The 23,999-nt window shown below is 47.5% G+C and overlaps 1 protein-coding gene across 1 annotated transcript in view; it reads right to left on the bottom strand.

The window, feature by feature from the left end:
- Positions 1-23,999, bottom strand: part of LOC106593293 (ATP-dependent RNA helicase DDX1) — a gene marked incomplete at its 3' end in the record, with an annotated part of 48,597 nt that overhangs the window by 1,549 nt on the left and 23,049 nt on the right. The window contains exons 10-14 of the mRNA XM_045713922.1: positions 23,726-23,864; positions 23,425-23,485; positions 19,866-19,964; positions 16,470-16,559; positions 3,233-3,424 (exon numbers count right to left, since the gene is read on the bottom strand). Coding sequence (XP_045569878.1) covers positions 3,233-3,424; positions 16,470-16,559; positions 19,866-19,964; positions 23,425-23,485; positions 23,726-23,864 — 581 coding nt within the window. The remainder of the gene's footprint in view (positions 1-3,232; positions 3,425-16,469; positions 16,560-19,865; positions 19,965-23,424; positions 23,486-23,725; positions 23,865-23,999) is intronic.

Genomic DNA, 23,999 nt, shown 5'->3' with positions numbered 1-23,999 from the left:
TCTATTCTCTCTGACCAGGATGTGCTTCTATTCTCTCTGACCAGGATGTGCTTCTATTCTCTCTGACCAGGATGTGCTTCTATTCTCTCTGACCTGGATGTGGTTCTATCCTCTCCGACCCCAGACTGACCAGGATGTGGTTCTATCCTCTCCGACCCCAGACTGACCTGGATGTGGTTCTATCCTCTCTGACCAGGATGTGCTTCTATTCTCTCTGACCAGGATGTGCTTCTATTCTCTCTGACCAGGATGTGCTTCTATTCTCTCTGACCAGGATGTGCTTCTATTCTCTCTGACCAGGATGTGCTTCTATTCTCTCTGACCTGGATGTGGTTCTATCCTCTCCGACCCCAGACTGACCAGGATGTGGTTCTATCCTCTCCGACCCCAGACTGACCTGGATGTGGTTCTATCCTCTCTGACCAGGATGTGCTTCTATTCTCTCTGACCAGGATGTGCTTCTATTCTCTCTGACCAGGATGTGCTTCTATTCTCTCTGACCTGGATGTGGTTCTATCCCCTCTGACCAGGACGTGGTTCTATCCTCTCCGACCCCAGACTGACCAGGACGTGGTTCTATCCTCTCCGACCCCAGACTGACCTGGACGTGGTTCTATCCTCTCCGACCCCAGACTGACCAGGACGTGGTTCTATCCTCTCCGACCCCAGACTGACCAGGACGTGGTTCTATCCTCTCCGACCCCAGACTGACCAGGACGTGGTTCTATCCTCTCCGACCCCAGACTGACCAGGACGTGGTTCTATCCTCTCCGACCCCAGACTGACCAGGACGTGGTTCTATCCTCTCCGACCCCAGACTGACCAGGACGTGGTTCTATCCTCTCCGACCCCAGACTGACCAGGACGTGGTTCTATCCTCTCCGACCCCAGACTGACCTGGACGTGGTTCTATCCTCTCCGACCCCAGACTGACCAGGACGTGGTTCTATCCTCTCCGACCCCAGACTGACCTGGACGTGGTTCTATCCTCTCCGACCCCAGACTGACCTGGACGTGGTTCTATCCTCTCCGACCCCAGACTGACCTGGACGTGGTTCTATCCTCTCCGACCCCAGACTGACCTGGACGTGGTTCTATCCTCTCCGACCCCAGACTGACCTGGACGTGGTTCTATCCTCTCCGACCCCAGACTGACCTGGACGTGGTTCTATCCTCTCCGACCCCAGACTGACCTGGGCGTGGTTCTATCCTCTCCGACCCCAGACTGACCTGGACGTGGTTCTATCCTCTCCCGACCCCAGACTGACCTGGACGTGGTTCTATCCTCTCCGACCCCAGACTGACCTGGACGTGGTTCTATCCTCTCCGACCCCAGACTGACCTGGACGTGGTTCTATCCTCTCCGACCCCAGACTGACCTGGACGTGGTTCTATCCTCTCCGACCCCAGACTGACCTGGACGTGGTTCTATCCTCTCCGACCCCAGACTGACCTGGACGTGGTTCTATCCTCTCCGACCCCAGACTGACCTGGACGTGGTTCTATCCTCTCCGACCCCAGACTGACCTGGACGTGGTTCTATCCTCTCCGACCCCAGACTGACCTGGACGTGGTTCTATCCTCTCCGACCCCAGACTGACCTGGACGTGGTTCTATCCTCTCCGACCCCAGACTGACCTGGACGTGGTTCTATCCTCTCCGACCCCAGACTGACCTGGACGTGGTTCTATCCTCTCCCGACCCCAGACTGACCTGGGCGTGGGTTCTATCCTCTCCGACCCCAGACTGACCTGGACGTGGTTCTATCCTCTCCGACCCCAGACTGACCTGGACGTGGTTCTATCCTCTCCGACCCCAGACTGACCTGGACGTGGTTCTATCCTCTCCGACCCCAGACTGACCTGGACGTGGTTCTATCCTCTCCGACCCCAGACTGACCTGGACGTGGTTCTATCCTCTCCGACCCCAGACTGACCTGGACGTGGTTCTATCCTCTCCGACCCCAGACTGACCTGGACGTGGTTCTATCCTCTCCGACCCCAGACTGACCTGGGCGTGGTTCTATCCTCTCCGACCCCAGACTGACCTGGGCGTGGTTCTATCCTCTCCGACCCCAGACTGACCTGGACGTGGTTCTATCCTCTCCGACCCCAGACTGACCTGGACGTGGTTCTATCCTCTCCGACCCCAGACTGACCTGGACGTGGTTCTATCCTCTCCGACCCCAGACTGACCTGGACGTGGTTCTATCCTCTCCGACCCCAGACTGACCTGGACGTGGTTCTATCCTCTCCGACCCCAGACTGACCTGGACGTGGTTCTATCCTCTCCGACCCCAGACTGACCTGGACGTGGTTCTATCCTCTCCGACCCCAGACTGACCTGGACGTGGTTCTATCCTCTCCGACCCCAGACTGACCTGGACGTGGTTCTATCCTCTCCGACCCCAGACTGACCTGGACGTGGTTCTATCCTCTCCGACCCCAGACTGACCTGGACGTGGTTCTATCCTCTCCGACCCCAGACTGACCTGGACGTGGTTCTATCCTCTCCGACCCCAGACTGACCTGGACGTGGTTCTATCCTCTCCGACCCCAGACTGACCTGGACGTGGTTCTATCCTCTCCGACCCCAGACTGACCTGGACGTGGTTCTATCCTCTCCGACCCCAGACTGACCTGGGCGTGGTTCTATCCTCTCCGACCCCAGACCGACCTGGACGTGGTTCTATCCTCTCCGACCCCAGACTGACCTGGACGTGGTTCTATCCTCTCCGACCCCAGACTGACCTGGACGTGGTTCTATCCTCTCCGACCCCAGACTGACCTGGACGTGGTTCTATCCTCTCCGACCCCAGACTGACCTGGACGTGGTTCTATCCTCTCCCGACCCCAGACTGACCTGGACGTGGTTCTATCCTCTCCGACCCCAGACTGACCTGGACGTGGTTCTATCCTCTCCGACCCCAGACTGACCTGGACGTGGTTCTATCCTCTCCGACCCCAGACTGACCTGGACGTGGTTCTATCCTCTCCGACCCCAGACTGACCTGGACGTGGTTCTATCCTCTCCGACCCCAGACTGACCTGGATGTGGTTCTATCCTCTCCGACCCCAGACTGACCTGGATGTGGTTCTATCCTCTCCGACCCCAGACTGACCTGGATGTGGTTCTATCCTCTCCGACCCCAGACTGACCTGGATGTGGTTCTATCCCCTCTGACCCCAGACTGACCAGGATGTGGTTCTATCCCCTCTGACCCCAGACTGACCTGGATGTGGTTCTTGCGGTCTAGGCGTTCCCAGCTGCGGTCGTGTTTAGGGTTAACGGGGACGACCACGTGATGGACGGTCTCAGGGACAGAATCCTCCCCCTTCAGGTCCACCCACGTGGGGAAGTGCATGATCTTCTCTGACAACTTCTTCACGTCGAAGGAGTGGAGCGTGGCTGAGCAGACTATCACCTGGTAGAGAGAGAGATACATACTATCACCTGGTAGAGAGAGAGATACACATACTATCACCTGGTAGAGAGAGAGATACACATACTATCACCTGGTAGAGAGAGAGATACACATACTATCACCTGGTAGAGAGAGAGAGATACACACTATCACCTGGTAGAGAGAGAGAGATACACACTATCACCTGGTAGAGAGAGAGATACACATACTATCACCTGGTAGAGAGAGAGAGATACACATACTATCACCTGGTAGAGAGAGAGATACACATACTATCACCTGGTAGAGAGAGAGAGTACACATACTATCACCTGGTAGAGAGAGAGAGATACACATACTATCACCTGGTAGAGAGAGAGAGATACACATACTATCACCTGGTAGAGAGAGAGAGATACACATACTATCACCTGGTAGAGAGAGAGAGATACACATACTATCACCTGGTAGAGAGAGAGAGATACACATACTATCACCTGGTAGAGAGAGAGATACACATACTATCACCTGGTAGAGAGAGAGAGATACACAAACTGTCACCTGGTAGAGAGAGAGAGATACACAAACTATCACCTGGTAGAGAGAGAGATACACATACTATCACCTGGTAGAGAGAGAGAGATACACATACTATCACCTGGTAGAGAGAGAGATACACATACTGTCACCTGGTAGAGAGAGAGAGATACACATACTATCACCTGGTAGAGAGAGAGAGATACACATACTATCACCTGGTAGAGAGAGAGAGATACACACTATCACCTGGTAGAGAGAGAGAGATACACACTATCACCTGGTAGAGAGAGAGAGATACACACTATCACCTGGTAGAGAGAGAGAGATACACACTATCACCTGGTAGAGAGAGAGATACAGCCTATCACCTGGTAGAGAGAGAGATACAGCCTATCACCTGGTAGAGAGAGAGATACAGCCTATCACCTGGTAGAGAGAGAGATACAGCCTATCACCTGGTAGAGAGAGAGATACAGCCTATCACCTGGTAGAGAGAGAGATACAGCCTATCACCTGGTAGAGAGAGAGATACAGCCTATCACCTGGTAGAGAGAGAGATACAGACTATCACCTGGTAGAGAGAGAGATACACATACTATCACCTGGTAGAGAGAGAGATACACATACTATCACCTGGTAGAGAGAGAGATACACACTATCACCTGGTAGAGAGAGAGATACACACTATCACCTGGTAGAGAGAGAGATACACACTATCACCTGGCAGAGAGAGAGATACACACTATCACCTGGTAGAGAGAGAGATACAGCCTATCACCTGGTAGAGAGAGAGATACAGCCTATCACCTGGTAGAGAGAGAGAGAGATACAGCCTATCACCTGGTAGAGAGAGAGAGAGATACACACTATCACCTGGTAGAGAGAGAGAGAGATACACACTATCACCTGGTAGAGAGAGAGAGAGATACACACTATCACCTGGTAGAGAGAGAGAGAGAGACAGCCTATCACCTGGTAGAGAGAGAGATACACACTATCACCTGGTAGAGAGAGAGATACACACTATCACCTGGTAGAGAGAGAGATACACACTATCACCTGGTAGAGAGAGAGATACACACTATCACCTGGTAGAGAGAGAGATACACACTATCACCTGGTAGAGAGAGAGATACACACTATCACCTGGTAGAGAGAGAGATACACACTATCACCTGGTAGAGAGAGAGATACACATACTATCACCTGGTAGAGAGAGAGAGATACACACTATCACCTGGCAGAGAGAGAGATACACACTATCACCTGGTAGAGAGAGAGATACACACTATCACCTGGTAGAGAGAGAGAGATACAGCCTATCACCTGGTAGAGAGAGAGATACACAGCCTATCACCTGGTAGAGAGAGAGATACACATACTATCACCTGGTAGAGAGAGAGATACACATACTATCACCTGGTAGAGAGAGAGATACACAGCCTATCACCTGGTAGAGAGAGAGATACACAGCCTATCACCTGGTAGAGAGAGAGATACACATACTATCACCTGGTAGAGAGAGAGATACACATACTATCACCTGGTAGAGAGAGAGAGTACACATACTATCACCTGGTAGAGAGAGAGAGATACACATACTATCACCTGGTAGAGAGAGAGATACACAGCCTATCACCTGGTAGAGAGAGAGAGAGATACACAGCCTATCACCTGGTAGAGAGAGAGAGAGATACACAGCCTATCACCTGGTAGAGAGAGAGAGAGATACACAGCCTATCACCTGGTAGAGAGAGAGAGTACACATACTATCACCTGGTAGAGAGAGAGAAGATACACATACTATCACCTGGTAGAGAGAGAGAGAGATACACATACTATCACCTGGTAGAGAGAGAGAGAGATACACATACTATCACCTGGTAGAGAGAGAGAGAGATACACATACTATCACCTGGTAGAGAGAGAGAGATACACATACTATCACCTGGTAGAGAGAGAGAGAGATACACATACTATCACCTGGTAGAGAGAGAGAGATACACACTATCACCTGGTAGAGAGAGATACACACTATCACCTGGTAGAGAGAGATACACACTATCACCTGGTAGAGAGAGAGATACACATACTATCACCTGGTAGAGAGAGAGATACAGCCTATCACCTGGTAGAGAGAGAGATACAGCCTATCACCTGGTAGAGAGAGAGATACACACTATCACCTGGTAGAGAGAGAGATACACACTATCACCTGGTAGAGAGAGAGATACACACTATCACCTGGTAGAGAGAGAGAGATACACACACTATCACCTGGTAGAGAGAGAGAGATACACATACTATCACCTGGTAGAGAGAGAGAGATACACATACTATCACCTGGTAGAGAGAGAGAGATACACATACTATCACCTGGTAGAGAGAGAGAGATACACATACTATCACCTGGTAGAGAGAGAGAGAGAGAGACAGCCTATCACCTGGTAGAGAGAGAGATACACACTATCACCTGGTAGAGAGAGAGATACAGCCTATCACCTGGTAGAGAGAGAGATACAGCCTATCACCTGGTAGAGAGAGAGAGAGATACAGCCTATCACCTGGTAGAGAGAGAGAGATACACATACTATCACCTGGTAGAGAGAGAGATACACATACTATCACCTGGTAGAGAGAGAGATACACATACTATCACCTGGTAGAGAGAGAGATACACATACTATCACCTGGTAGAGAGAGATACACATACTATCACCTGGTAGAGAGAGAGATACACAGCCTATCACCTGGTAGAGAGAGAGATACACAGCCTATCACCTGGTAGAGAGAGATACACAGCCTATCACCTGGTAGAGAGAGAGATACACAGCCTATCACCTGGTAGAGAGAGAGATACACATACTATCACCTGGTAGAGAGAGAGATACACATACTATCACCTGGTAGAGAGAGAGAGATACACATACTATCACCTGGTAGAGAGAGAGAGATACACATACTATCACCTGGTAGAGAGAGAGAGATACACATACTATCACCTGGTAGAGAGAGAGAGAATACACATACTATCACCTGGTAGAGAGAGAGAGATACACATACTATAAACTGGTAGAGAGAGAGAGAGATACACATACTATCACCTGGTAGAGAGAGAGAGAGATACACATACTATCACCTGGTAGAGAGAGAGAGAGATACACATACTATCACCTGGTAGAGAGAGAGAGATACAAAGCCTATCACCTGGTAGAGAGAGAGATACACAGCCTATCACCTGGTAGAGAGAGAGATACACAGCCTATCACCTGGTAGAGAGAGAGAGAGATACACATACTATCACCTGGTAGAGAGAGAGAGATACACATACTATCACCTGGTAGAGAGAGAGAGATACACATACTATCACCTGGTAGAGAGAGAGAGAGATACACATACTATCACCTGGTAGAGAGAGAGAGAGATACACATACTATCACCTGGTAGAGAGAGAGAGAGATACACATACTATCACCTGGTAGAGAGAGAGAGAGATACACATACTATCACCTGGTAGAGAGAGAGAGAGATACACATACTATCACCTGGTAGAGAGAGAGAGAATACACATACTATCACCTGGTAGAGAGAGAGAGAATACACATACTATCACCTGGTAGAGAGAGAGAGAGATACACATACTATCACCTGGTAGAGAGAGAGAGATACACATACTATCACCTGGTAGAGAGAGATACATACTATCACCTGGTAGAGAGAGAGAGAGAGAGAGATACACACTATCACCTGGTAGAGAGAGATACATACTATCACCTGGTAGAGAGAGATACACATACTATCACCTGGTAGAGAGAGAGATACAGCCTATCACCTGGTAGAGAGAGAGATACAGCCTATCACCTGGTAGAGAGAGAGATACAGCCTATCACCTGGTAGAGAGAGAGATACAGCCTATCACCTGGTAGAGAGAGAGAATACACACTATCACCTGGTAGAGAGAGAGAGATACACATACTATCACCTGGTAGAGAGAGAGAGATACACATACTATCACCTGGTAGAGAGATACACATACTATCACCTGGTAGAGAGATACACATACTATCACCTGGTAGAGAGAGAGAGAGAGAGACAGCCTATCACCTGGTAGAGAGAGAGATACACACTATCACCTGGTAGAGAGAGAGATACAGCCTATCACCTGGTAGAGAGAGAGATACACATACTATCACCTGGTAGAGAGATACACATACTATCACCTGGTAGAGAGAGAGAGAGAGAGACAGCCTATCACCTGGTAGAGAGAGAGATACACACTATCACCTGGTAGAGAGAGAGATACAGCCTATCACCTGGTAGAGAGAGAGATACACATACTATCACCTGGTAGAGAGAGAGAGATACACATACTATCACCTGGTAGAGAGAGAGAGATACACATACTATCACCTGGTAGAGAGAGAGAGATACACATACTATCACCTGGTAGAGAGAGAGATACACATACTATCACCTGGTAGAGAGAGAGAGATACACATACTATCACCTGGTAGAGAGAGAGAGATACACATACTATCACCTGGTAGAGAGAGAGAGATACACATACTATCACCTGGTAGAGAGAGAGAGATACACATACTATCACCTGGTAGAGAGAGAGAGATACACATACTATCACCTGGTAGAGAGAGAGAGATACACATACTATCACCTGGTAGAGAGAGAGAGATACACATACTATCACCTGGTAGAGAGAGAGAGATACACATACTGTCACCTGGTAGAGAGAGAGATACACATACTATCACCTGGTAGAGAGAGAGAGATACACATACTATCACCTGGTAGAGAGAGAGAGATACACACTATCACCTGGTAGAGAGAGAGAGATACACACTATCACCTGGTAGAGAGAGAGAGAGATACACACTATCACCTGGTAGAGAGAGAGATACAGCCTATCACCTGGTAGAGAGAGATACAGCCTATCACCTGGTAGAGAGAGAGATACAGCCTATCACCTGGTAGAGAGAGAGATACAGCCTATCACCTGGTAGAGAGAGAGATACAGCCTATCACCTGGTAGAGAGAGAGATACAGCCTATCACCTGGTAGAGAGAGAGATACAGCCTATCACCTGGTAGAGAGAGAGATACAGACTATCACCTGGTAGAGAGAGAGATACACATACTATCACCTGGTAGAGAGAGAGATACACATACTATCACCTGGTAGAGAGAGAGATACACATACTATCACCTGGTAGAGAGAGAGATACACACTATCACCTGGTAGAGAGAGAGATACACACTATCACCTGGCAGAGAGAGAGATACACACTATCACCTGGTAGAGAGAGAGATACAGCCTATCACCTGGTAGAGAGAGAGATACAGCCTATCACCTGGTAGAGAGAGAGAGAGATACAGCCTATCACCTGGTAGAGAGAGAGAGATACAGCCTATCACCTGGTAGAGAGAGAGAGAGATACACACTATCACCTGGTAGAGAGAGAGAGAGATACACACTATCACCTGGTAGAGAGAGAGAGAGAGACAGCCTATCACCTGGTAGAGAGAGAGATACACACTATCACCTGGTAGAGAGAGAATACACACTATCACCTGGTAGAGAGAGAGATACACACTATCACCTGGTAGAGAGAGAGATACACACTATCACCTGGTAGAGAGAGAGATACACACTATCACCTGGTAGAGAGAGAGATACACACTATCACCTGGTAGAGAGAGAGATACACATACTATCACCTGGTAGAGAGAGAGAGATACACACTATCACCTGGCAGAGAGAGAGATACACACTATCACCTGGTAGAGAGAGAGATACACACTATCACCTGGTAGAGAGAGAGAGATACACACTATCACCTGGTAGAGAGAGAGAGAGATACAGCCTATCACCTGGTAGAGAGAGAGATACACAGCATATCACCTGGTAGAGAGAGAGATACACAGCATATCACCTGGTAGAGAGAGAGATACACATACTATCACCTGGTAGAGAGAGAGATACACATACTATCACCTGGTAGAGAGAGAGATACACAGCCTATCACCTGGTAGAGAGAGAGATACACATACTATCACCTGGTAGAGAGAGAGAGATACACATACTATCACCTGGTAGAGAGAGAGAGAGATACACAGCCTATCACCTGGTAGAGAGAGAGAGATACACAGCCTATCACCTGGTAGAGAGAGAGAGAGATACACAGCCTATCACCTGGTAGAGAGAGAGAGAGATACACAGCCTATCACCTGGTAGAGAGAGAGAGAGATACACATACTATCACCTGGTAGAGAGAGAGAGATACACATACTATCACCTGGTAGAGAGAGAGAGAGATACACATACTATCACCTGGTAGAGAGAGAGAGAGATACACATACTATCACCTGGTAGAGAGAGAGAGAGATACACATACTATCACCTGGTAGAGAGAGAGAGAGATACACATACTATCACCTGGTAGAGAGAGAGAGAGATACACATACTATCACCTGGTAGAGAGAGAGAGAGATACACATACTATCACCTGGTAGAGAGAGAGAGAGATACACATACTATCACCTGGTAGAGAGAGAGAGAGATACACACTATCACCTGGTAGAGAGAGATACACACTATCACCTGGTAGAGAGAGAGATACACATACTATCACCTGGTAGAGAGAGAGATACAGCCTATCACCTGGTAGAGAGAGAGATACAGCCTATCACCTGGTAGAGAGAGAGATACACACTATCACCTGGTAGAGAGAGAGATACACACTATCACCTGGTAGAGAGAGAGATACACACTATCACCTGGTAGAGAGAGAGATACACACTATCACCTGGTAGAGAGAGAGAGATACACACACTATCACCTGGTAGAGAGAGAGAGATACACATACTATCACCTGGTAGAGAGAGAGAGATACACATACTATCACCTGGTAGAGAGAGAGAGATACACATACTATCACCTGGTAGAGAGAGAGAGAGAGAGACAGCCTATCACCTGGTAGAGAGAGAGATACACACTATCACCTGGTAGAGAGAGAGATACACACTATCACCTGGTAGAGAGAGAGATACAGCCTATCACCTGGTAGAGAGAGAGAGAGATACAGCCTATCACCTGGTAGAGAGAGAGAGAGATACACATACTATCACCTGGTAGAGAGAGAGATACACATACTATCACCTGGTAGAGAGAGAGATACACAGCCTATCACCTGGTAGAGAGAGAGATACACAGCCTATCACCTGGTAGAGAGAGAGATACACAGCCTATCACCTGGTAGAGAGAGAGATACACATACTATCACCTGGTAGAGAGAGAGATACACATACTATCACCTGGTAGAGAGAGAGATACACATACTATCACCTGGTAGAGAGAGAGAGATACACATACTATCACCTGGTAGAGAGAGAGAGATACACATACTATCACCTGGTAGAGAGAGAGAGAGATACACATACTATCACCTGGTAGAGAGAGAGAGAGATACACATACTATCACCTGGTAGAGAGAGAGAGAGATACACATACTATAAACTGGTAGAGAGAGAGAGAGATACACATACTATCACCTGGTAGAGAGAGAGAGAGATACACATACTATCACCTGGTAGAGAGAGAGAGAGATACACATACTATCACCTGGTAGAGAGAGAGAGATACAAAGCCTATCACCTGGTAGAGAGAGAGATACACAGCCTATCACCTGGTAGAGAGAGAGAGAGATACACAGCCTATCACCTGGTAGAGAGAGAGAGAGATACACATACTATCACCTGGTAGAGAGAGAGAGATACACATACTATCACCTGGTAGAGAGAGAGAGAGATACACATACTATCACCTGGTAGAGAGAGAGAGAGATACACATACTATCACCTGGTAGAGAGAGAGAGAGATACACATACTATCACCTGGTAGAGAGAGAGAGAGATACACATACTATCACCTGGTAGAGAGAGAGAGATACACATACTATCACCTGGTAGAGAGAGAGAGATACACATACTATCACCTGGTAGAGAGAGAGAGAGATACACATACTATCACCTGGTAGAGAGAGAGAGAGATACACATACTATCACCTGGTAGAGAGAGAGAGAGATACACATACTATCACCTGGTAGAGAGAGAGAGAGATACACATACTATCACCTGGTAGAGAGAGAGAGAGATACACATACTATCACCTGGTAGAGAGAGATACATACTATCACCTGGTAGAGAGAGAGAGAGAGAAGATACATACTATCACCTGGTAGAGAGAGAGAGAGAGAGAGATACACACTATCACCTGGTAGAGAGAGATACATACTATCACCTGGTAGAGAGAGAGATACACATACTATCACCTGGTAGAGAGAGAGATACAGCCTATCACCTGGTAGAGAGAGAGATACAGCCTATCACCTGGTAGAGAGAGAGATACAGCCTATCACCTGGTAGAGAGAGAGATACAGCCTATCACCTGGTAGAGAGAGAGATACAGCCTATCACCTGGTAGAGAGAGAGATACACACTATCACCTGGTAGAGAGAGAGAGATACACATACTATCACCTGGTAGAGAGAGAGAGATACACATACTATCACCTGGTAGAGAGAGAGAGATACACATACTATCACCTGGTAGAGAGATACACATACTATCACCTGGTAGAGAGATACACATACTATCACCTGGTAGAGAGATACACATACTATCACCTGGTAGAGAGAGAGAGAGAGAGACAGCCTATCACCTGGTAGAGAGAGAGATACACACTATCACCTGGTAGAGAGAGAGATACAGCCTATCACCTGGTAGAGAGAGAGATACAGCCTATCACCTGGTAGAGAGAGAGAGATACAGCCTATCACCTGGTAGAGAGAGAGATACAGCCTATCACCTGGTAGAGAGAGAGAGAGAGAGACAGCCTATCACCTGGTAGAGAGAGAGAGAGAGAGACAGCCTATCACCTGGTAGAGAGAGAGATACACACTATCACCTGGTAGAGAGAGAGATACAGCCTATCACCTGGTAGAGAGAGAGAGATACACATACTATCACCTGGTAGAGAGAGAGAGATACACATACTATCACCTGGTAGAGAGAGATACACACTATCACCTGGTAGAGAGAGAGAGAGATACACATACTATCACCTGGTAGAGAGAGAGAGAGATACACATACTATCACCTGGTAGAGAGAGAGAGAGATACACATACTATCACCTGGTAGAGAGAGAGAGATACACATACTATCACCTGGTAGAGAGAGAGAGATACACATACTATCACCTGGTAGAGAGAGAGAGAGATACACATACTATCACCTGGTAGAGAGAGAGAGATACACACATACTATCACCTGGTAGAGAGAGAGATACACATACTATCACCTGGTAGAGAGAGAGATACACATACTATCACCTGGTAGAGAGAGAGATACACATACTATCACCTGGTAGAGAGAGAGATACACTATCACCTGGTAGAGAGAGAGATACACACTATCACCTGGTAGAGAGAGATACACACTATCACCTGGTAGAGAGAGAGATACACATACTATCACCTGGTAGAGAGAGAGAGATACACACTATCACCTGGTAGAGAGAGAGAGAGAGAGACAGCCTATCACCTGGTAGAGAGAGAGATACACACTATCACCTGGTAGAGAGAGAGATACACATACTATCACCTGGTAGAGAGAGAGATACACATACTATCACCTGGTAGAGAGAGAGATACACATACTATCACCTGGTAGAGAGAGAGATACACATACTATCACCTGGTAGAGAGAGAGAGACACACACTATCACCTGGTAGAGAGAGAGAGATACACACTATCACCTGGTAGAGAGAGAGAGATACAGCCTATCACCTGGTAGAGAGAGAGATACACATACTATCACCTGGTAGAGAGAGAGATACACAGCCTATCACCTGGTAGAGAGAGAGAGAGAGATACACATACTATCACCTGGTAGAGAGAGAGAGAGAGACAGCCTATCAGCTGGTAGAGAGAGAGGGAGAGAGAGATACAGCCTATCACCTGGTAGAGAGAGAGGGAGAGAGAGATACACATACTATCACCTGGTAGGGAGAGAGATACAGCCTATCACCTGGTAGAGAGAGAGAGAGATACAGACTACCACCTGGTAGAGAGAGAGAGAGATACAGACCACCACCTGGTAGAGAGAGAGAGAGAGATACAGCCTATCACCTGGTAGAGAGAGAGAGAGAGATACAGACTACCACCTGGTAGAGAGAGAGAGATACAGACTACCACCTGGTAGAGAGAGAGAGAGATACAGACTACCACCTGGTAGAGAGAGAGAGAGAGATACAGACTACCACCTGGTAGAGAGAGAGAGAGAGATACAGACTACCACCTGGTAGAGAGAGAGAGAGAGAGATACAGCCTACCACCTGGTAGAGAGAGAGAGAGAGAGATACAGCCTATCACCTGGTAGAGAGAGATACAGACCACCACCTGGTAGAGAGAGAGAGAGATACAGACTACCACCTGGTAGAGAGAGAGATACAGACTACCACCTGGTAGAGAGAGAGAGAGAGATACAGACCACCACCTGGTAGAGAGAGAGAGAGAGAGAGAGAGAGATACAGACTACCACCTGGTAGAGAGAGAGAGAGAGATACAGACTACCACCTGGTAGAGAGAGAGAGAGATACACAGACTATCACCTGGTAGAGAGAGAGATACACAGACTACCACCTGGTAGAGAGAGAGAGATACACAGACTACCACCTGGTAGAGAGAGAGAGATACACAGACTACCACCTGGTAGAGAGAGAGATACACAGACTACCACCTGGTAGAGAGAGAGATACACAGACTACCACCTGGTAGAGAGAGAGATACACAGACTACCACCTGGTAGAGAGAGAGAGAGAGATACAGACTACCACCTGGTAGAGAGAGAGAGAGAGATACAGACTACCACCTGGTAGAGAGAGAGAGAGAGATACAGACTACCACCTGGTAGAGAGAGAGAGAGAGATACAGACTACCACCTGGTAGAGAGAGAGAGAGATACAGACTACCACCTGGTAGAGAGAGAGAGAGAGAGATACAGACTACCACCTGGTAGAGAGAGAGAGAGAGAGAGATACAGACTACCACCTGGTAGAGAGAGAGAGAGATACAGACTACCACCTGGTAGAGAGAGATACAGACTACCACCTGGTAGAGAGAGAGAGATACAGACTACCACCTGGTAGAGAGAGAGAGAGATACAGACTACCACCTGGTAGAGAGAGAGAGATACACAGACTACCACCTGGTAGAGAGAGAGATACACAGACTACCACCTGGTAGAGAGAGAGATACACAGACTACCACCTGGTAGAGAGAGAGATACACAGACTACCACCTGGTAGAGAGAGAGAGAGAGATACAGACTACCACCTGGTAGAGAGAGAGAGAGAGATACAGACTACCACCTGGTAGAGAGAGAGAGAGAGATACAGACTACCACCTGGTAGAGAGAGAGAGAGAGATACAGACTACCACCTGGTAGAGAGAGAGAGAGATACAGACTACCACCTGGTAGAGAGAGAGAGAGAGAGATACAGACTACCACCTGGTAGAGAGAGAGAGAGAGATACAGACTACCACCTGGTAGAGAGAGATACAGACTACCACCTGGTAGAGAGAGAGAGAGAGAGAGATACAGACTACCACCTGGTAGAGAGAGAGAGAGAGATACAGACTACCACCTGGTAGAGAGAGATACAGACTACCACCTGGTAGAGAGAGAGAGAGATACAGACTACCACCTGGTAGAGAGAGAGAGAGATACAGACTACCACCTGGTAGAGAGAGAGATACACAGACTACCACCTGGTAGAGAGAGAGATACACAGACTATCACCTGGTAGAGAGAGAGATACAGACTACCACCTGGTAGAGAGAGAGAGAGATACACAGACTACCACCTGGTAGAGAGAGAGAGAGATACACACACTACCACCTGGTAGAGAGAGAGAGAGATACACACACTACCACCTGGTAGAGAGAGAGAGAGATACACACACTACCACCTGGTAGAGAGAGAGAGATACACACACTACCACCTGGTAGAGAGAGAGAGAGATACACACACTACCACCTGGTAGAGAGAGAGAGAGATACACACACTACCACCTGGTAGAGAGAGAGATACAGACTACCACCTGGTAGAGAGAGAGATACAGACTACCACCTGGTAGAGAGAGAGATACAGACTACCACCTGGTAGAGAGAGAGATACAGACTACCACCTGGTAGAGAGAGAGATACAGACTACCACCTGGTAGAGAGAGAGATACAGACTACCACCTGGTAGAGAGAGAGAGATACAGACTACCACCTGGTAGAGAGAGAGAGATACAGACTACCACCTGGTAGAGAGAGAGAGATACAGACTACCACCTGGTAGAGAGAGAGAGATACAGACTACCACCTGGTAGAGAGAGAGATACAGACTACCACCTGGTAGAGAGAGTAATAGATGGGTTCAGACAGAAACTAGGGGTAGCGTACCTGAAGTCTCTTGCCGTCCGAGGTGACTTGAGGAATCTGGTTGTAGATTCTCATGATGAAGTCGGTGTAGCCGGCAGTGAGGAGCCCATCCTAGAAAGTAGACAATATATTACACTACACAGGTGGACACACTATGGGCTTAATAAAAGACAAGCGTAAGAGCTAAATCTGACAAATAATTTCCAGCAATATTGCCAGTGGATGTGTTTGTTGAGAGCGTTTGTGAAATTTCTTGACAATGTGTAGCCAGTTAGCCGCGCTAATAACAACCTTCTCAATGAAACGGTTAACGATATCATAATTATTTCTATCAATTGGGTGACCAAACTCTTATTTTTTTTTGTTGACACTTTCCTCTTTCTGAATGTGCAACTAAAGGGGAATTATACCAACAACAAAATAATATATATATTTTTTTAATTTATTTACCTCAAAAACTAGTTTTCTGATGTGATTTATGCTTTGACAGTTTCAGAACATCCATTTGATGTTTCTATATTATTAATTGTTTACTGAACAAAAAAAAACATTTAAAAAAAAAAACACATTTAAAAGTGTTGGCCCCATTTTTAAAATGCGCTGTAATAAAAAGATGCCAGAAATGTTCCATAAGGAGGGGAAAAAAAAAAAGATTATTCCTCAAATTGTTCACAAATTTCTTTACATTCCCCCATTACTGAGCATTTCTCCTTCGCTGATGAAACTGTAGGTTTTTTCTACAACCGAAGAATTTCTGCACAAACTGTCAGAAAGCGTCTCAGGGAAGCTCATCTGTGGCCTCGTCGTCCTCACCAGGGTCTCGACCTGACTGCAGTTCGATGTCGTAACCGACTTCAGTGGGGAAATGCTCACCTTCGATGGTCACTGGCACGCTGGAGAAGTGTGCTCGTCACGGATGAATCCCCAGTTTCAACTGTACCGGGCAGATGGCAGACAGCGTGTGGCGGGCAGTATGGAGACTGTACCGGGCAGACGGCGTGTGGCGGGCAGTATGGAGACTGTACCGGGCAGATGGCAGACAGCGTGTGGCGGGCAGTATGGAGACTGTACCGCACAGATGGCGTGTGGCGGGCAGTATGGAGACTGTACCGCACAGATGGCGTGTGGCGGGCAGTATGGAGACTGTACCGCACAGATGGCGTGTGGCGGGCAGTATGGAGACTGTACCGCACAGATGTCAGACAGCGTGTATGGCGTCGTGTGGGCGAGCAGTTTGCTGATGTCAACGCTGTGAACAGAGTGACCCCATCGTGGCGGTGGCGTTATGGTATGGGACAGGCATAAGCTACGGACAACGAACACAATTTCAAATTTTATCGATGACAAATTTGAATCCACAGAGATACCGTGACGAGATCCTGAGGCCCCGTTGTCGTGCCATTCATCCACCACCATCACTTCATGTTTCAGCATGATAACGAACGGCCCCGTGTCGCAGGGATCGGTACACAATTCCAGGAAGCTGAATATGTCCCAGTTCTTCCATGGCCTGCATACCCACCAGACATGTCACCCATTGAGCATGTTTGGGATGCTCTGGATCGACGTGTAAGACAGCGGTTTCCAGTTTTCCTCCAATATGAAGCATCTTCGCCCAGCCATTGAAGAGGAGGTGGAACAACATTCCAACAGGGCCACAATCAACAGCCTGATCAACTCTATGTGAAGGAGACGTGTCGCGCTGCATGAGGCAAATGGTCACACCAGATACTGACTGGTTTTCTGATCCACACCCCCTACCTTTTTTTTGTTTAAAAGGTATATGTCACCAACAGAAGAAGCATATCTGTATTCTCAGTCATGTGAAATCCATAGATTAAGGCTTAAAAAAAAATATATTTCAATTGACTGGATTTCCTCATATGAACTATAACCTCAGTTAAAATCTTTGAAATTGTTACAGGTTTGCGTAAAAACATTTTTGTTCAGTGTAATATTGAACGTAAAAAAAAAATTAAGATTATGCTTTTTTCCCCCCCTAACAGGAAAAATAAAACTGAAATAAGGGGAAAAGATGATAATTTTATGGGGCCCATTGAGAGCTGTTTATGAACCATTATTCCACCAGGTATACTGACGGAAAGGGAAGAGATGCAGGGTGGAGGAGAACAACGAGCCTATTTGAAAGCTAGATAGAAATAAATAAAAACTAGCTTATGACGTGTTTATTTTAGTAGCTAGAAAAAAAAACAAATCTAAATGTTTTATCAGTCAACAGTCAACACAGAACAGTAACAGACAGACAGGTACATACACGCCCATCCAGGACCAGACACACTCATCCAGGACCAGACAGGACCAGACACACTCATCCGGGACCAGACACACTCATCCGGGACCAGACAGGACCAGACACACTCATCCAGGACCAGACAGGACCAGACACACTCATCCAGGACCAGACACTCATCCGGGACCAGACAGGACCAGACACACTCATCCAGGACCAGACACTCATCCGGGACCAGACAGGACCAGACACACTCATCCGGGACCAGACACACTCATCCAGGACCAGACACTCATCCGGGACCAGACAGGACCAGACACACTCATCCGGGACCAGACAGGACCAGCCACACTCATCCAGGACCAGCCACACTCATCCGGGACCAGACACACTCATCCGGGACCAGACAGGACCAGACACACTCATCCGGGACCAGACAGGACCAGACACACTCATCCGGGACCAGACAGGACCAGACACACTCATCCAGGACCAGACAGGACCAGACACACTCATCCAGGACCAGACACACTCATCCGGGACCAGACACTCATCCGGGACCAGACAGACTCATCCGGGACCAGACAGGACCAGCCACACTCATCCAGGACCAGCCGGGACCAGCCACACTCATCCAGGACCAGCCACACTCATCCGGGACCAGACACACTCATCCGGGACCAGACACACTCATCCGGGACCAGACACACTCATCCGGGACCAGACACACTCATCCGGGACCAGACACACTCATCCGGGACCAGACACACTCATCCGGGACCAGACACACTCATCCAGGACCAGACACACTCATCCAGGACCAGACAGGACCAGACACACTCATCCAGGACCAGACACACTCATCCAGGACCATCCAGGACCAGACACACTCATCCGGGACCATCCAGGACCAGACACACTCATCCGGGACCATCCAGGACCAGACACACTCATCCAGGACCAGACAGGACCAGACACACTCATCCAGGACCATCCAGGACCAGACACACTCATCCGGGACCATCCAGGACCAGACACACTCATCCAGGACCATCCAGGACCAGACAGGACCAGACACACTCATCCAGGACCAGCCAGGACCAGACACACTCATCCAGGACCATCCAGGACCAGACACACTCATCCAGGACCAGACGGGTACATACACACTCATCCAGGACCAGGAAGCGGACTTGAGACAAGGTGAGTTTCCCCGTAGAGATGAGGTCATCTAGACGACCTGGTGTCCCGACCACGATGTCCACCTGAGAGGAAGAGCGGAGAGGAAAAAGGCGAGGTGGAGAAACGTTAAATAAAACTACAGCGGGTTTTTAACTATTTTGCAGATATGAAACAATCATAACAGATGTGTGTGTTGTAGATTTGTTCGTGCTAAGAAGGCGGTAGATCTGTTCTGTGTGTGTCATTTGTACACCAGCTTCAAAAACAACAAAAATATGAAAATAAAATGAAAATACAATATTTTTTTGGGGTTCTGAAAATTACACTTCACAGTGGTTTAGATGGTACAATGATTCTCTACCTGCTTTAGTCAAACTGACATTTTAACAACCAGGAAATGATGCAGCATTTCCTGCATAGTGCCTCCTTCATAAATTGTTACACCCCCCCCCAAGGTCGATGTCAGTGCCCTGCTGGAAATAAAATTAGCATAATCATCTCGAGAGGGAAAAAAAATCCCCCATTAAAATGTCAATTTAAACTAGGAGATTTGCTTTGTTTGCATTTGATTTGTCTTAATCCACTGTATCCCGCCGACGTCGCGCTTCCACATCTGGTGTCTAGAGGGGGGTTTGCTAGAGCGGTGTGGGCCAGAGGGGCGTGGGCCAGAGGGGCGTGGGCCAGAGCGGCGTGGGCCAGAGCGGCGTGGGCCAGAGCGGCGTGGGCCAGAGCGGCGTGGGCCAGAGGGGCGTGGGCCAGAGGGGCGTGGGCCAGAGGGGCGTGGGCCAGAGGGGCGTGGGCCAGAGGGGCGTGGGCCAGAGGGGCGTGGGCCAGAGCGGCGTGGGCCAGAGCAGGAGACGTTCCAAAAAAAATCGTTCTTCGCACAAAACAGTACGCAGCGTCTGAACGGTTTGGCCTACGAGCTATTATGACCCCTCTATGGAAAGATGAGACTCTCACGAACTTGACGGTTCTCTCACGTTTGCTCTACGACTCACACAAGAGTCTTGGGACTCGTCTGAGGTCGGTACAGTCCGTCTGTAGCGTCCTAACAGTTTTGGGCTACATGCTAATGTGAACCCTGTGTGAGTCTTAACGTTTCACACGAACATGGACATGTTTTGCTCCAGGACGCCCACAGGCCTCCCAGGACTCGTCCGAACGTCCCCAGGTCCCAGTTGGAAAAAAAATGAATGGAAGTGTATATGGAGACTGATCAGTGGCAAAAAATACACATACACACGATCAAAAGTTTGGGTCACTTAGAAATGTCTTTGTTTTTTTTAAAGAAAAGCACATTTTTTTGTCCATTAAAATAACGTCAAATTGATCATAAATACAGTGTTGACATTGTTAATGTTGTAAATGACTATTGTAGCTGGAAACGGCTGATTTTTAATGAAATATCTACATAGTCGTACAGAGGCCCATTATCAGCAACCATCACTCCTGTGTTCCAATGGCACGTTGTGTTAGCTAATCCAAGTTTATCATTATAAAAGGCTAATTGATCATTAGAAAACCCTTTTGTGATTACATTAGCACAGCTGAAAACTGTTGTTATGATTAAAGAATCAATAAAACTGGCCTTCTTTAGACTAGTTGAGTATCTGGAGCATCAGCATTTGTGGGTTCGAATTACAGGCTCAAAATGGCCAGAAACAAAGTACTTTCTTCTGAAACTTGTCAGTTTATTCTCGTACAACGCTGTGTACTACTCCCTTCACAGAACAGCGCAAACTGGCTCTAACCAGAATAGAAAGAGGAGTGGGATGCCCCGGTGCACAACTGAGCAAGAGGACAAGTACATTAGAGTGTCTAGTTTGAGAAACCGACGCTTCACAAGTCCTCAACTGGCAGCTTCATTAACTTCTTAAGGTATAGGGGGCAGTATTTTCACAGCCGGATGAAAAACGTACCCAAATTAAACTGGTTACTACTCGGGCCCAGACACTAGAATACGCATATTATTAGTAGATTTGGATAGAAAACACTAAAGTTTCTAAAACTGTTTGAATGGTGTCTGTGAGTATAACAGAACTCATATGGCAGGCAAAAACCTGAGAAAAATCCAACCAGGAAGTGGAAAGTCTGAGAATTGTAGTTCTTTTGATTCTCTATCGGAACTACAGTTTCTGCGGGGTCACGTTGCACTTCCTAAGGCTTCCATTGGCTGTCAAAAGCCTTCAGAAAGTTGTTTCATCTGTCTCCTGTTACTGGGCAGATAATAGGAGCTCAGTCACTGAGTGGACTGCCTGAGGACAAAGGGATTGGATATGCGCGGTCCCGCGAACGCGCTGTTCCTTCTTTTTCTCCTTGAATGAATACGCTATTGTCCGGTTGGAATATTATCGCAATTTTACATTAAAAATACCATAAAGATTGATTTTAAAACAGTGTTTGACATGCTTCTAAGTACGGTAATGGAACATTTAGACTTTTCGTCTCTGGTACCGCGCGCTCGCGCGTTATGCCTTTGCATAGTGCTCTGAACGCACGAACAAAACGGAGGTATTTGGACATAAATATGGATTATTTCAAACAAAAACAACATTTCTTGTGGAAGTAGGAGTCCTGGGAGTGCATTCTGACGAAGATCAGCAAAGGTAAGAGAATATTTATAATACTAATTCTGAGTTTAGTTGACCCCGAACTTGGCGGGTGTCTGTATAGCTTGCTGTGATGCTTGCTGTAGTCTTCCCTGTAGCTCAGTTGGTAGAGCATGGTGTTTGCAACGCATGGTGTTTGCAACGCCAGGGTTGTGGGTTCGATTCCCACGGGGGGCCAGTACAGGAAGAAAAAAAAAAAATGTATGAAATGTATGCATTCACTACTGTAAGTCGCTCTGGATAAGAGCGTCTGCTAAATGACTAAAATGTAAAATGTCTAAAATGTGATGGCTGAGCTATGTACTCAGAATATTGAACAATGTGCTTTCTCCGTAAAGCTATTTTAAAATCTGACACAGCGGTTGCATCCAGGAGTAGTCCATCTATAATTCTTAAAATAGTTATATAGGTTAGTGCTGCATTTAGCTGTGTTTTGGGTTTATGTGACATATATGCTAGCTTGGAAAATGGCTGTGTGGTTATTTTTGTCTATGTACTCTCCTAACATAATCTAATGTTTTGCTTTCGCTGTAAAGCCTTTTTGAAAATCGGACAATGTGGTTAGATTAACGAGAGTCTTGTCTTTAAAACGGTGTAAAATAGTCGTATGTTTGAGAAATTTGAATTATGAGATTTTGTTGTTTTTGAATTTTCCGTCCTGATATTTCACTGGCTGTGTCCTGCAGGTGGAGGACGCTAGCGTCCCATAGAAGTTAAATATTACCCACAAAACACCAGTCTCAACGTCAGCAGTGAACAGGCGACTCCGGGGATGCTGGCCTTCTAGGCAGAGTTCCTCTGTCCAGTGTCTGTGTTCTTTTGCCCATCTTAATCTTGTCTTTTTAATTGGCCAGTCTGAGATATGGCTCTTTCTTTAAAAAAACTCTGCCTTTGACCTTCTTAAAACAATTCCATATAACTTGTTACAGCCTACCCCTTGTTCCAGTACAGCCAGCTGGTCCCTAGCAGGGACCCCTCCAATGATCAGAAGATCTCTGTAATAACACACACACACACAGCGTTATAAACACACATACAGACATACACGGCAACGAGAGACAGAGAGCGAACGAGAGAGACAACGAGAGAGACAACGACAGAGACAACGAGAGAGACAACGAGAGAGAGAGAGAGAGACAGAGAGAGACAGAGAGAGACAGAGAGAGACAGAGAGAGAACGAGAGAGACAGAGAGAGAACGAGAGAGACAGAGAGAGAACGAGAGACGTGCCGTACCTGAGCTTGGGATTGTCCACATATCTCTTACACTGGTTAACGTTGTTGAGGGTCTGTTCAGCAAGCTCTTTAGACGGCTCAACGATCAGAGCTTTGGGACCACAGGACGAAGTCTTTACCTCCGACACCTTAACGCTGCCTACATCAGAGAGACGCAGTCAACTACCAGGGAATCAAAAGGGGTGGACAGGGGGACGGGGTCTACAGGGGGACGGGGTCTACAGGGGGACGGGGTCTACGGGGGACGGGGGTCTAACAGGGGGACGGGGTCTAA

The sequence above is a fragment of the Salmo salar genome, unplaced genomic scaffold (genome assembly GCF_905237065.1).
Source record: "Salmo salar unplaced genomic scaffold, Ssal_v3.1, whole genome shotgun sequence".
Classification (NCBI taxonomy): Eukaryota; Metazoa; Chordata; class Actinopteri; order Salmoniformes; family Salmonidae; genus Salmo; species Salmo salar.
This window is presented reverse-complemented; position numbering and strand designations above follow the sequence as displayed.